This window comes from Gobio gobio (assembly GCF_949357685.1).
Source record: "Gobio gobio genome assembly, chromosome: 2".
NCBI classification, from domain to species: domain Eukaryota; kingdom Metazoa; phylum Chordata; class Actinopteri; order Cypriniformes; family Gobionidae; genus Gobio; species Gobio gobio.
In genome coordinates, this window is record NC_137098.1 from 38,863,863 (window position 1) to 38,878,292 (window position 14,430).

Sequence of the window (14,430 nt, forward strand, 5' to 3'; positions counted from 1 at the left end):
TCTCCTTTTGAACTGAAAATTGATCTTGAGCCATGTCTTTTGCTCTTTAAAGGGCACCTATTTTGATGTAAAATAAGTATCTGATGTCCCCAGAGTGTGTATGTAGAGTTTTAGCTCAAAATACCCCACAGCTAATTTTCTTATACCATGTTCAAATGATCAAGTTTTGGGGGTGAGCAAAAAACGCGCAAAAAACTTTTAGTGTGTATCCCATTAAATGCTATTTTTTCTTTTAAAAAGGAGTGGGTGGTTTTTTATCATTGTTGGGTGATTGTGTTCACTTCCAACACACAATTATGTCCAAACCTTGACTCAAAAACCTTTAAATCAAAAACTGATTTTCTTCTCTGGGTTAACAGCTGCACAGAAAACTATCATTAGTTCTTGGATTCCTCATAATTCTTTGTCAAAACAATGGTTGTCCTATTTTTATAGATATAGTTCATTTGGAGCGATCCGCTGCAATAATTACAACTATTCTGCACTGGAACCGAACTTATGACAGCTTGATTTCCATTCTTAAAACATTAGTAATATAAAGATATAGGATAGGAGAGTATACTAAGATGTAAATGAAGGCAGATGGGACTGCAGGTTCTCTTGTTTGTTTCTTTTTTTCCTCTTAACACCAAAATTATCTTTATTTCAAGAGACACTTTCTTCCTGCCAATCATTTATCTCTGACATTTATGTATATAGTTATTTTATTTTATTTATTCTTCTTTAAGTATATGTTTCTTTTGTGTATATCTGTTTTATATTTGTTATCAGTTATGTCCTCCACACTGAAGTGGGTCAGTGATAATTTATTAGCGTAAATGCTCGTATTGTTGTTTGTAACAAAAGCACAGTACTAAGTATTAATAAAACAATATATTTTTTATTTTCCACAGAAAAAAAAGACATACAAGTTTGTAAACAACGTGAGGGTGAGTAAATGCTTACAGACTAAACATGTTTTAGGTGAACTATCCCTTTAATGGTGATGTTTGTAATTTTTTTCAGTTCAGCTAATATTTTCTCTTAACCTTAATATGCAGATACAGTTATAGGCGAACCATTCACTGGTTGATTTCTCCAAACACTATAAATATTGTGTCTCTTTGATGCATAACATTGAGAAATGTCTTTTTCCTTGATATTAAGAAAACACTGGTAGAATAACATGCCACAGACATTATAATTTTTATTGATATGATGTCCATACTGATATGATATTGTATTGAAATGCCTGAAAGCTTATTTAAAGACAGCTAGATGAGCTTAATACCCTGTCTGTGTTCTGTTGTGTTGTCTGTCTTGAAGACTGACATAATAATTAGTGTCTATTAAGTGAGAACAGAGCCACTTAAATCTCCCAGTGCTGACAATCAATAAACCCAACTAATCACAGAGACAGAAAGTGACATCCCTGGTGGCACAAGATTTGTACTTCAATTGGACTATTAAGGATTTGTGTGTCTTAAGACACCATTATCACCATCCACAGTCTCTGGATCTTATCAGTCACAGGAGGATTATTAGTATAGTCACCTTCTATTTGACCTGCTTATCCTACCATAGCCCGTTCCAGCTAGGTAATTTCTATAATTTAGTGAGATGTCAAGTGCATCAGTAATGATGTGGGGCTGATATAAAAAAAAGAAAGAAAGAAAGAATCCTAAATGTGAACCATGTGAAGTTTTTGTCACATGTAATAAAGAAGCCATGCAGGTAAATTTGCTTATAAATATATAATATATAAATATACACTGTATATACTGTATGTTACACATACAATACCATTCAAAAGTAATTTGAAATGAATATCTCTATTCAGCGAGGATGCAGTGAATTGTTTAGAAAGTAGCCTTTTTATTTCGAATAAATAATGTTTTTTTACTTTTAATCAAAGAAAAATGTGGCATGGTTTACATAAGAACATTATATAAGAATTATTTCATCATTAATAATCATAAATGTTTCTTGAGCAGCAAATCAGCATATTAGAATGATTTCTGAAGGATCATGTGACACTGGAGACTGGAGTAATGATGCTGAAAATAAGCTTTGCCATCACAGGAATAAATTACATTTGAAAATATATTAAAATAGAACACAGTTATTTAACTTGTAATATTATTTCACAGTATTACTCTCTTACTGTATTTTTTAACAAACAAATACAGCTTTGGTGAAAAATATCTTACCGACTGCAAACTTCTAGAAGGCAGAGAGAGACCGTTGTTATATGGTTGTTCAGAGACTGGTAGTGCTGCTGTAAGTGAGAATGAGATATCAGTCATCCCTGAATATCAATATATTCACCATTACATTAGACAGCCTATAATACTGCATATACATGTACTACCTACAAACCTACTTTAAATCAAGGTTAGACAATTGCAAATAAAAGATGTCTTTTACATTTGCGCAGCTGAATTAAAAAAATTATGACTTTGATCATGTGAGATCTTAGATTTGCCTGGAAGAGTTGTGCATATAAAAGTATTAAAATTACAAGCAAGACTTGTTTGCTGTAGTTATAAATTCATTCATATCGCTGTGCTTGTGTGTGCTTGAAGGTTATTCGGATATTATTATGGCCAACAGAGCTTCTCTTCTAGCACACCTTGTGAAATATTTTAAATTTTAGTCATTGATTCATGAAAAACAAAATTATAGCTGAATGAATATTTGTAAAGCCTGTGCAAGACAGAGGGTGGAACTAATGCATGACTGATTACTTTGCCACCTTATTGCTCATCCAGTCCTGTTTCTTCGAGCTGAAAATGAAGATACATTTAGGTAATGACAAATTTCTTGTTTCAATTTCTTTATATTTCTGAACCTGTGTTTGTTTAACTTGCTTGTAAACTTGTGTTCTTATTGCACAGTTGATTGGGTCTTAAAATAATAGATTACATTTTATTGTCACTATCTCTAGCCAATTACAAGAAGTTTGACGCACACTTTGACATCAGGCACACACATTGACACATAATGAAAAAAAGCAGACCTATTGTGTAACAGTCATAAAGTCATTTGAGATAGGGTTGGTGTGAGCACTGAGCAGACGTTCTTCTGTGAGACGTGACTGTCCGTAGCACAAGATTGAGATTATACGCTGTCTCTCTCTGGATTTTAAGGACCTTTTTTTAAACTGAGTGTGTCTGCCTGTGTTTTTGCTGTACAGTAGATCTGAATGAACTAGTGAACTGTCTATCGAATAGCTCAATGAGGGTGTGCGTGCGGGCCGCATTTCTGTTGTGTGTCCTGGCGAGTGTATCATCCACTCCATGTCTGCCTGAGCAGTTTACCTGTGCGAGAGGCGGCTGTGTGTCTGAGGAACATGTATGTGATTTCAGAGAAAACTGTGAAGATGGCAGTGATGAGACTAACTGTATGTATTATTCTTAAACACTTTGGTTTCTTGCTGTTTGGTTTGTATGTTTTCTGTGCTTACGCAGGCAACTCTTTGACAGTAATGGCCTTTCTTTCCGCTCTCTGTTGACAGAATGATTCTAAATGCTCCTAAAGGCCTCATGTGTAAATAGTAAGATTTATGGCACACTCATAAAGTGGCACACTGGAAGGTCTACATGAGATACAACAGTGATTTTTACAAAAATATTGATTAAATCTCTCTGGGGCTTTTAGAAGGCAGAACATTACAGACTTGATGTTGATATATTAGGGTTGACCCTATTGCTTTTTTTTGCACATTCATTCTTTTAATGATGATAAGAAAAGATCCATTAGTATTTTCATCATCGTTATAAATGTTTTTTTTTTCCAACACTGTATACTTATTATATATTACGTTATATTTCCTTACCGTGTATCCGCTCTCTTGAATCTATTTTATGATAACAGATTTTCAGTCAAGCTGCGCACCTATTAAATGTGTTGTAATGGATGCCAGATTTCAAATGATCAGAAGACACCAGTGTTTGATTTACTTTACTGTAATGGCCTGAGCTGTGGTTTTCTTCTATTGTAGGCTCCCAGTTTGTGAGATGTGACTTTCAAGAAGGTTTCTGTGGTTTTCAACATCATGTTTGGATGAGAGGCTCAGGCTTGAGCTGGCCCAGTACTGGGGCAGACCATCGAGAAAATGTTACTGGTAAGTTAATCTTATTATTCGTAACCATATTGGTATAATAAAATATTAGATATAATATAGGTATAATATTAGATACATGAATTTCTAAGGCCTCTAAATTATTGACATGATCAAAACCTGTTGCACACAAGACTGATAGATCATACTTTGTTTAGCCATCGGGTCATGGGACAGTACATGTGATTCTTTTTTTTTCTTTTTCTTTTTAGAAAAATCATGATAAAATGTATTTATCAAATAGGATACAACAGGCTTTTAAAGAATATTTATATGTGTATCTCTTAATCATCAGTGTATTGCATTACATCATATGTTTTTGATCACAAAACAAAGCATTTAAATATCATATATTATTGGGAGATATAGAGTAACAACTGGTATCTGTATGCATTTTATATAAGGAGTCAAGTCAACTTTATTTATATAGCGGTTTTTACAATGCAGATTGTTTCAAAGCAGCTTCACAGTGTTAAACAGGAAAATAATGCAACAGAATTTTATTCGGCCGTACAGCCGCTCTGGAGAAAATGATGTCATCAGCTCATTTAAATTATCATACAGTGACAATGTGGGCAGTAGATAAGTAATTAGATCAGTAATTTAGTTTATATGGTTCATTTAGTTTACTAATTAGTTTTATTTGGATATTTAGTTGAAACATTTAGTTGAAAAAAAATGTGGTTGAAAAATTTAGTATTAGAGTCTGTTACACTTATGAAAATATCATTGATTTACATTACAAACTATCAGAATTGAATATTTTTGGTAGTATAAATAACATCTGCACCAAATTGCATATTTTTCTCAGTTTGGGCTCTGAATAAAGTTTTTCCTCCTCGAGTGTGAGCTGTTTTAAATTGTCTTTTATATTTTGTCTAAAGGTTAAAAAAACTGTTCCATTTAAAATTGTATTCTATTTCGAATTGTGTACTGTATTTCCTGACTACTCATGACACTGTTTGTTCTCTTTTGTCAGGTCACTGCCTCTATATAGAATCCAAAAATGGAGAAGGAGTCACTGCTGAAATATACAGTCCTCTTTTCCAGCCTTCACAGACATGCCGGGTACAGAAATCATTATCACTGTTTCTAACTAAACACCTTTTAGTGTCATATTTCATTCTCTATAATTAAATTCACTGTAAATCCTGATGCCCTATAAAAATAGTAGCTTATTTGCTAAACATCTGCTTTGAGCAAGCTATATATCAAAATTCTCATTCCCATAACATTTAGTGTGTGATATTGCTTTTATACAAATGTTCAATAATCAAGAAATGAATATTGACTTACATTTGAGATAAAATTGCTAATTACTGCAGTGATGTTTCATTGCTGAATGAATCAGTGTTTATGAACAAATCAGTGGGATGAATGAGTGAGTGGCTCACTCTGGTTTTCGTTCCTGAATGTTGCGTCCCATTTCACATATCCATCCTAAATAGTATTTGAAATTAGAATTAGTGTTTGTCCCAAATCGTAGTATGTTGAAATTAGTATTTTCCAAAGATACCCAGATGGTCTACTTTTTCCCGTTAGAATCCGAAGCGCAGATCGCTTATGGCTAATATTCGATTATAACTACAAACACGAATAAAAAGTGTAAAAAAAAAAATGACATAGGCTACATGGCAGATGTGCAAGACCGACGGTTAAGTAGAGAGGTTTATGCCTTCACATGCTGTTGGAATTATCGTAAATACAAGTAATCCTAGTTAAAAAATTGGTCATGAGAAGTTCCATAAACAGTGCAATATGTTCATTTTTTGATGAGAGAGAGACATTTTGGTTTACCACAAACCGTAGGCAGCATCTTGTTAAATGCTTTGCTCAAGCACCCGATTAAGTGTTTAGAGCACTCATCCACTGCCACGGCTACACACTCTTATTGACAGCGGAGAATTATGCATAGACTGTCAGAGCCATGACACTGTGGGCAGTGCATGCACTCATTGTGATCTATGGTTATAGATCCACTGTTATTGGATATGGAGTAATTCACTTTGAGTGCTTCTCTGCTTAAATAAAAATAAGATGACATTGAACCTCACTTTATAACAAAATAGCTTTGAGTATGGAATGCTTTCAGCCTTAATTTTGTATCATTTGGCCAACCGCTGTTCAGCTTTATGCTCAACGTGTATAATGAAGCAAGCAATGCACCTCTGGAATCCTTTGTTCACATAATATTTTCTTTTGAGGGAATTTATATTTTGTGTCCCTTTTGTTGTACTTCCCTTTGAACAGCTAACTTTCTATCGTCATATCGGGGTGCTGACAGGGGCTTTGCAGGTTCTGATCCAGTTCAAATCTTCGGGAGAGATGGAGGAGGTTTGGTTTCAGTCCACCTCCAATCCTTATCCACACACTCTTCCCTGGATGCGAACCATGGTGGTGTTAAACAGCAAAGAGGAGTTTAAGGTTGGTGTGGATGTACTGATGGGTTTAATCTCATCACATTTAAGTACTGATAAGTATTAATGAACTGCATGCACTTACTTTAGGGTTAGGATTATGGTGTGGTTTGTATGTTATTATGCACAATTTATAGTAATGAATTACTATAGTAATAATGCATAACAAGGACACAGTAAAATAAAGTGTTACCGAAGTATATAAAAACGCGCTTGCCTATAGGCTAAAAGTAGGCTATGTTATGCTTGCGTACATGCTGTCACCGTTTTAGATTCGCCTTTTTGGGGGTTTGCGCGGGGATGGTGGTGGCATAGTTTCAGAACTATTTCAAAACCTGTTTCATGGTTTGCGTTCTCCGGCCACCAGGTAGCCCACTGTTGCCGCATTGAGGGTTTTCTGTTTTAGCTGAGGATGGTGTTCTTTAAGTGGCGCCAAATTAAATAACTAATCAGTTTTTACAACAGAAATTAATCGATCAAAAACCTACTTTAGCTTTTTTTCTAAAGCAAAATGAATTTCCTATTATCACTGTAAAGCTGCTTTGAAGCAATCTGTGTTGTAAAAAGCGCTATATAAATGAAGGTGACTTGACTTGACTATAGTTGAATCAGTAAAACATAATGCTGTGAATTTACAGGTTGTGATTAGAGGATTGATATTCAACAGCAGTGACCCATATGAAGTTGTTGCGATAGATGATCTGTCCTTCAGCAGAGAATGTGTGGCAGCCGTAGGTGGGTGAACACTATTATGTCTTTTTATTCGTCTAAATCCAAAACTTCTGAAGTTTAACAAGATGGGTATTTTGAGGAGTGTTTCAACTGTTTTTGTCTTTACGGTGAATTGACTTTTCATTGTAAGGTAAAAAAATATATTCAGTGAGGAAAATAAGTATTTGAACACCCTGCTATTTTGCAAGTTCTCCCACTTAGAAATCATGGAGGGGTCTGAAATTGTCATCGTAGGTGCATGTCCACTGTGAGAGACACAATCTAAAAAAAAAATATACAGAAATCACAATGTATGATTTTTTAACTATTTATTTGTATGATACAGCTGCAAATAAGTATTTGAACACCTGTCTATCAGCTAGAATTCTGACCCTCAAAGACCTGTTAGTCTGCCTTTAAAATTTCCACCTCCACTCCATTTATTATCCTAAATTAGATGCACCTGTTTGAGGTCGTTAGCTGCATAAAGACACCTGTCCACCCCATACAATCAGTATGAATCCAACTACTAACATGGCCAAGACCAAAGAGCTGTCCAAAGACACTACAGTGTACACCAAAATTGTACACCTCCACAAGGCTGGAAAGGGCTACGGGGAAATTGCCAAGCAGCTTGGTGAAAAAAAGTTCCACTGTTGGAGCAATCATTAGAAAATGGAAGAAGCTAAACATGACTATCAATCTCCCTCAGACTGGGGCTCCATGCAAGATCTCACCTCGTGGGGTCTCAATGATCCTAAGAAAGGTGAGAAATCAGCCCAGAACTACACGGGAGGAGCTGGTCAATGACCTGAAAAGAGCTGGGACCACCGTTTCCAAGGTTACTGTTGGTAATACACTAAGACGTCATGGTTTGAAATCATGCATGGCATGGAAGTTTCCCCGGCTTAAGCCAGCACATGTCCAGGCCCGTCTTAAGTTTGCCAATGACCATTGTCATGTCATGGGAGAAAGTCATGTGGTCAGATGAGACCAAAATAGAACTTTTTGGTCATAATTCCACTAAACGTGTTTGGAGGAAGAAGAATGATGAGTACCATCCCAAGAACACCATCCCTACTGTGAAGCATGGGGGTGGTAGCATCATGCTTTGGGGGTGTTTTTCTGCACATGGGACAGGGCGACTGCACTGTATTAAGGAGAGGATGACCAGGGCCATGTATTGCGTGATTTTGGGGAACAACATCCTTCCCTCAGTTAGAGCATTGAAGATGGGTCGAGGCTGGGTCTTCCAACATGACAATGACCCGAAGCACACAGCCAGGATAACCAAGGCGTGGTTCTGTAAGAAGCATATCAAGGTTCTGGCGTGGCCTAGCCAGTCTCCAGACCTAAACCCAATAGAGAATCTTTGGAGGGAGCTCAAACTCCATGTTTCTCAGCGACAGGCCAGAAACCTGACTGATCTAGAGAAGATCTGTGTGGAGGAGTGGGCCAAAATCCCTCCTGCAGTGTGTGCAAACCTGGTGAAAAACTACAGGAAACGTTTGACCTCTGTAATTGCAAACAAAGGCAACTGTACCAAATATTAACATTGATTTTCTCAAGTGTTCAAATACTTATTTGCAGCTGTATCATACAAATAAATAGTTAAAAAATCATGCAGTGTGATTTCTGGAATTTTTTTTTTAGATTATGTTTCTCACAGTGGACATGCACCTACGATGACAATTTCAGACCCCTCCATGATTTCTAAGTGGGAGAACTTGCAAAATAGCAGGGTGTTCAAATACTTATTTTCCTCACTGTATATATACGACATGCGTTGATACGACATTAGGGTGGGTAACTGATGACAGAATGATTTATTTTTGGGTAAACTTTTTCTTTTTATAATCTTGTCAATACGTTTGCTTTATTCTGTAAGTTATTCAGTATGTTTGATTTCTCTGTGTCTGGGTCATGATGTAGCTGTTTGTAAAGGCACAAAGATGAAGTTATGTGATGGCTGTGCTCACTTTGATGTGATTTCTGAAAGGTGTGAGGTGCAGAGAGCTCAAGAGATGCGGGAAAATAAAGCTGTAAATAAGGTCTAATACATTTACAGCCCTTTGCTGGATGAACTGGGGCACCAGAGGGACAATGGTGATAGTCAGAAGGGAACCTCAGCAACTTTCTAATTTACAGTTCAGCCCAAGATAGAAGGCGCAAAAGACATCAGTTACATTAAGAGTATATGCAAGTGCCATAATAAAATCATGGAGTGGTTTTATTATCTTCTGAAGATTTTTGAGATCTACATTTTGAGATTTAATCTGACACAAAAATATAGCTTTTCAGAAAGTCATTAACTATATTTTATACATTTATCACAAAAAATGCTTAACTGTTTACGAGAAAACATAAACATGCTTTATTTTCCACCATAAATCCAGACAGAACAGAACATGGCTCACTGTATATATTTTCTATTACCAAGTGTCTCAAAGGGAGGTTTATATGTTTAGTTGTAAATGTGTGTGTGTGTGTGTGTGTGTGTGTGTGTGTGTGTGTGTGTGTGTGTGTGTGTGTGTGTGTGTGTGTGTGTGTGTGTGTGTGTGTGTGTGTGTGTGTGTGTGTGTGTGTGTGTGTGTGTGTGTGTGTGTTACGGTACCCCATTATTGTGAATTATTTCAGCAGTACCCTGGACAGTCCAATTAATCATAATAATGTGGCCATGTTCAGACCTACATCACATGACATGGTTAACAAAGGTGATAATGCAGGAAGGAGATTTCAGAAGGTCTCCACTTCGTGAGAGACTTCACTTCTCTTTTTCTTTGCTTTTCTATACAATATATACATTGGCTTTTTTGTTTTCTTTAGACACTGACCTCGAGGCACCTCTTTCAACTCACTTTCACAGTGTGGCAAATGTCTGTGTGGATGGGGTGAAAGTGTGCGACTTTTCTTTAGACTGCCCCAATGGAGAGGATGAGGCCAACTGTTGTAAGTAAATATACTGGAATATTTCACTGGAATATGAGCCATGTCACTGTTTAAGAAACATTTACTTTTGATTGATATCAAACACTCTCTTTTTTGTGGTTTTACAATAAGCAATTGACAAAGTTTTTTGCATAGGCATTTGTTAAAAATATTTTTAAAAGAATGGTTTTATCCTTTCCATTGTTATCATTTCATTATTCCTTCATAATGTTCATTTGACTTTCAGCGGCACAGTGTGATTTCGAGTCTGACACATGTGGCTGGTATGAGCTCATCCAGGGTGATGGATTTGAATGGGTAAGAGGCTCAGCTGATGGAGTCCCCATAGATTATGTAGACCAAACACCACCCCAGGACCACTCGACTAATACAAGTGCAGGTGAGAGCATTCACATAAGTACAAATGCCTTTGTCTCACATTTAAGTTACTCTGTCAGCCCCAATAGATGCTAAATTGTAGATCTGACCTACAGTATAAACTGAATCCACCGATTTTATGTTTTTACATTTTTCCGTTTCCCCATTAAGAACCTACTTAGTTTGCAATAGCACTGAAATAACTTTTGTAATATCCCATTTAATGGATAATGTTATATCTACAAATCATCTGGGAGTGTAAACAGTGTAGTTTGTATTAATTGTAGTGTTTTGCAAAAGTAAAATAATGCTGCTTTTCAAACTGCTCCTTTACATAATTGTGGTCTGCCTCAGAGTGATGTTCAAATTAATGGTTGGAAATGCCATTCCCATTGTTAAATATCTGTCAATATTTATTTTACACAGCAAAAAGCATTCAAATAAACTGAATTCAAATGAATGATTTTTTAAATGTCAAAAAATCTACAAATCATTTATGAGCAACATAATGTATACTATAATAATACAAGTTTGTATTTTACTCTCTTTTTTTCTTCAAGGCCACTTCATGTTTATTTTCAAGAAGAGCAGCAGGTTTTCCCAGCAGGCTTTGCTGCGCAGTCCTACATTCCAGCAAGCAAGTTCAGATTGTGTCATGACCTTCTGGTAAGGGATGAAGAATTTTACAAGTGACTTAAGGCTCGGACCTTACCTCTTTCTAAGCTTGGTGAAATATATTTTTACATTTTGATACATTTTTAATTCATATATGTTAATATTATGTATGTAATAAAAGGTATGTTTATATATACACAACCCTGGCCTGAATCAAACAATATACTTCACTGCGTTACATTATAATTTCTTACATTAAGTGTTCAGATATCAATAGTAATGGTGATTGTTTTGCTTACAGGCACTATAATTCTGGCCATTCTGTTGGTGCTGCTGAAATGCACCTGCTGATAGATGGCTTAGACAGCATCACTTTACTTTGGCAAACACTTTACAACCAAGGTAACCAGTGGCACCCGGTAACTGTGCAGATCGGCAGGCAGATCAGGCCTTTCTACATCTCAGTTGCAAAACTGAGCCTGGCCGTGTATGAGGGAGTCTCTGCCCTAGATGATATAATGTTCCATAACTGCTCATTGCCCGAGGCTGTGGAGATGTGCCCTACTCCGTATCACCTTCACTGCCTCCGGAGCAAAGCATGTGTGAACTATTCTCTGATCTGTGACCTGATCGATGACTGTGGAGATGGAACAGACGAGGAAAACTGCAGTCAGTATTAGTGGAGTTTTAAATGGTCATTGAAGCAGTTTATTGTTTGACGTTAGCTCTTTTTGGTCAGTCGGTTTACAATGATCTTTTCTTCTCCTATCAGCCCCAGAGCTAATGTGTGACTTTGAGGAAGGCCTGTGTAGCTGGACTCAGGAACATGAGGAGGATATGTTTGATTGGACCCGTATCCAAGGACCCACTCCTACTTTCAACACAGGCCCATGGAAGGACCACACACATGCCAATGTGGATGGCCACTTCCTCTTTATCGAATCTTCAGAACCACAGAAGTTCAAAGACACTGCTGTTCTTATCAGTCAGCCTTTTCTTCCAACTCCTCGCCGAGGTCCTGAACCTAAACCACCATGCATTTTCCGATTCCACTACCACATGTTTGGCCAGAATGTGTTCCGATTGGCTGTGTACATGCGCACACGTAACAGTGGGCGGGGAAACTTGTTGTGGGTTCGCTATGGTGACCAAGGCAACTTCTGGCACAGGAAAATACTGGCAATCAACAGCGCCCACCACTTTCAGGTGAGTTATTGATCAGAATTATGGGTACTGAAGAGAATGGGTCATACAGAGGCAATGGTGTCCTTGTGTGCAGAATCCTTTGATTGACTGGCAGCTCCTGCTTTAAATGCACTGTATTCCTGCTGATATGTAATATTAACAATATTAAACTTTATCAGGGGAACGCAGAACACAAAAGCATTGAAATATAATAGAGTCTTTATGAGGGAGTCTGTAACAAAGTAAGTTAATATGGGAAGAAGGAGGCGGGAACCGGCGAACATTCAAAATACTTTAATAAATAAATAAACAAACAGAAAATAAAAGCAGCAGCCCCTCACAGACGACTGCCGTGCACACAAATAAAGAAACGTAAACAAAACGCCACGTAAACTCCAGCCCTGGTCCTTTCTCATCCTTCACTGTCGTCGCTCCTCCTTTTAAGCGTCCGAGCTCCTCCGTGAGACACAACCGGCCTCGCCCCTTTCTCACGATCCCTCTGCGTCGCTGCTTGCCACAGAGTCATTTGCCTCATTCACTCAACGTAAGTCATGCACTCTGTAAAGTCTCCTCCAGCACATCCCAAAAAGAATTTAAATGAATTTAAGGACTGCCAATTCATGTGTGAAAATGATCCTTCATGATCCCTCCCAGCCATTCTTTCATAGTTTGTGCTTGATGAATCTTGACATTGTCATCCTGGAATATGACCATGATGTGTCTTCCTACATGGTTGTTTAAGAAATGAAAAGCTACACACTCCATCAATTAGGGTTGGAAGAGATGTTGCCAAACATATAACATGCTAACATATAAATCATAAGCATTTGCCAATTTAAATCCAAACAGTGACTTTTTATTTTGGCCAGGCAGTATATATACATACACGCACGCACGCAGTCGACTCACCTATGTTTTCAGCACCCTGTCTCCTCACATGATCGGAGCCCTTTCCTGCAATATCAAATTGAATCAATATTGATTATCCAGAAGAACTTCACATGCTTGTGGAAATTGTTAATTATAATGCACCTTATTATTAATGTTAAATATAAGATTCTATTTATGCTTTTTTAAGTTATTATTGAGTGATCAGCTTGAATTTAAAGGGGGGGGTGGGGGGGAATGAAATGCTGTTTCATGGTTCAACAGTGTTTTTACACTGTTAAAGACCTGGATTCCCATCCTAAACATGGACAAAGTTTTTTAAAAAAGTTGGACGTTTGATGGAGTATTTCTGTGGCAAAAATACTCCTTCCGGTTTCTCATAAGTTTCGGAAAGTTTTTTTCGAGTATGGGTATATGTGACGTCAGATGGGGCGGAATGTCCTTGTACGGGCCGTACAGGCTCTTTTCTAGTCGCGCGCGACTAGAGCGAGAGAGCAAGCGCTCAGGGAAGCCAGCTGCGCTGCAGTTGTTATGTGTTGTTAGCTATCTATTCCGTTGTTTTTCTATGTAAACATGCATAGCTCAACGCAATAGCTGCGCGCGCTCGTCATTCTTTAGCTCCGCCCGAACGATACACCCCCAGCCGCTCTGCTTTTTTCGGAAAGACTCTGTACAGCGTATCTTTCTTTTATAAATATAATACAACTAAAGACTTTTTGGAGATATGCAATACTACTCTATAGGTACTCAAGATTGACATGAGATTGACTGAAAATTAGTGTTTCACCCCCCCTTTAATTTCTTTAACTTCCTTTTCTTTTACCATCCCGTGGTACATGTCAATTTTAAAGGTCTACTTTATGATCTCTTTGTAGAAAGAAATTAAATAGACATGGCATAATGAAATCATATTATTTATGTTTCTTGATATGTTTTGTTTGCCATCCAAACAATGTGCAAGCTGCAAAATAAAGATTGCCTCTTCTGTCTTCATTATTGCTGCTACAGATCTTAGTGGAGGGCACTGTTGGTGATGACTTCAGAGGAGATATTGCCATAGATGATCTGTCTTTCCTTGGCTGTCAGCCATATGAAGGTGAAATAACAATGCCATGCATTTACTGGATAGTGTGATCATGGATCCACGGTTACACATTTGATGGTTTTAAGGTAAAATACTGTGTTTGTAATTATATGTGTATATTC

General features: G+C 37.2%; 1 protein-coding gene across 1 annotated transcript in view; it reads left to right on the forward strand.

The window, feature by feature from the left end:
• Positions 1 to 3,216: 3,216 nt before the first annotated feature.
• The window catches only part of malrd1 (MAM and LDL receptor class A domain containing 1), a gene marked incomplete at its 5' end in the record, with an annotated part of 38,803 nt that continues 27,589 nt past the window's right edge, over positions 3,217 to 14,430 (forward strand). The window contains 11 exons of the mRNA XM_079808785.1: positions 3,217 to 3,382; positions 3,983 to 4,105; positions 5,082 to 5,170; positions 6,353 to 6,526; positions 7,158 to 7,254; positions 10,057 to 10,179; positions 10,406 to 10,558; positions 11,097 to 11,202; positions 11,453 to 11,820; positions 11,924 to 12,357; positions 14,233 to 14,320. Of these exons, the coding sequence (XP_079664911.1) occupies positions 3,217 to 3,382; positions 3,983 to 4,105; positions 5,082 to 5,170; positions 6,353 to 6,526; positions 7,158 to 7,254; positions 10,057 to 10,179; positions 10,406 to 10,558; positions 11,097 to 11,202; positions 11,453 to 11,820; positions 11,924 to 12,357; positions 14,233 to 14,320 (1,921 nt within the window). The remainder of the gene's footprint in view (positions 3,383 to 3,982; positions 4,106 to 5,081; positions 5,171 to 6,352; positions 6,527 to 7,157; positions 7,255 to 10,056; positions 10,180 to 10,405; positions 10,559 to 11,096; positions 11,203 to 11,452; positions 11,821 to 11,923; positions 12,358 to 14,232; positions 14,321 to 14,430) is intronic.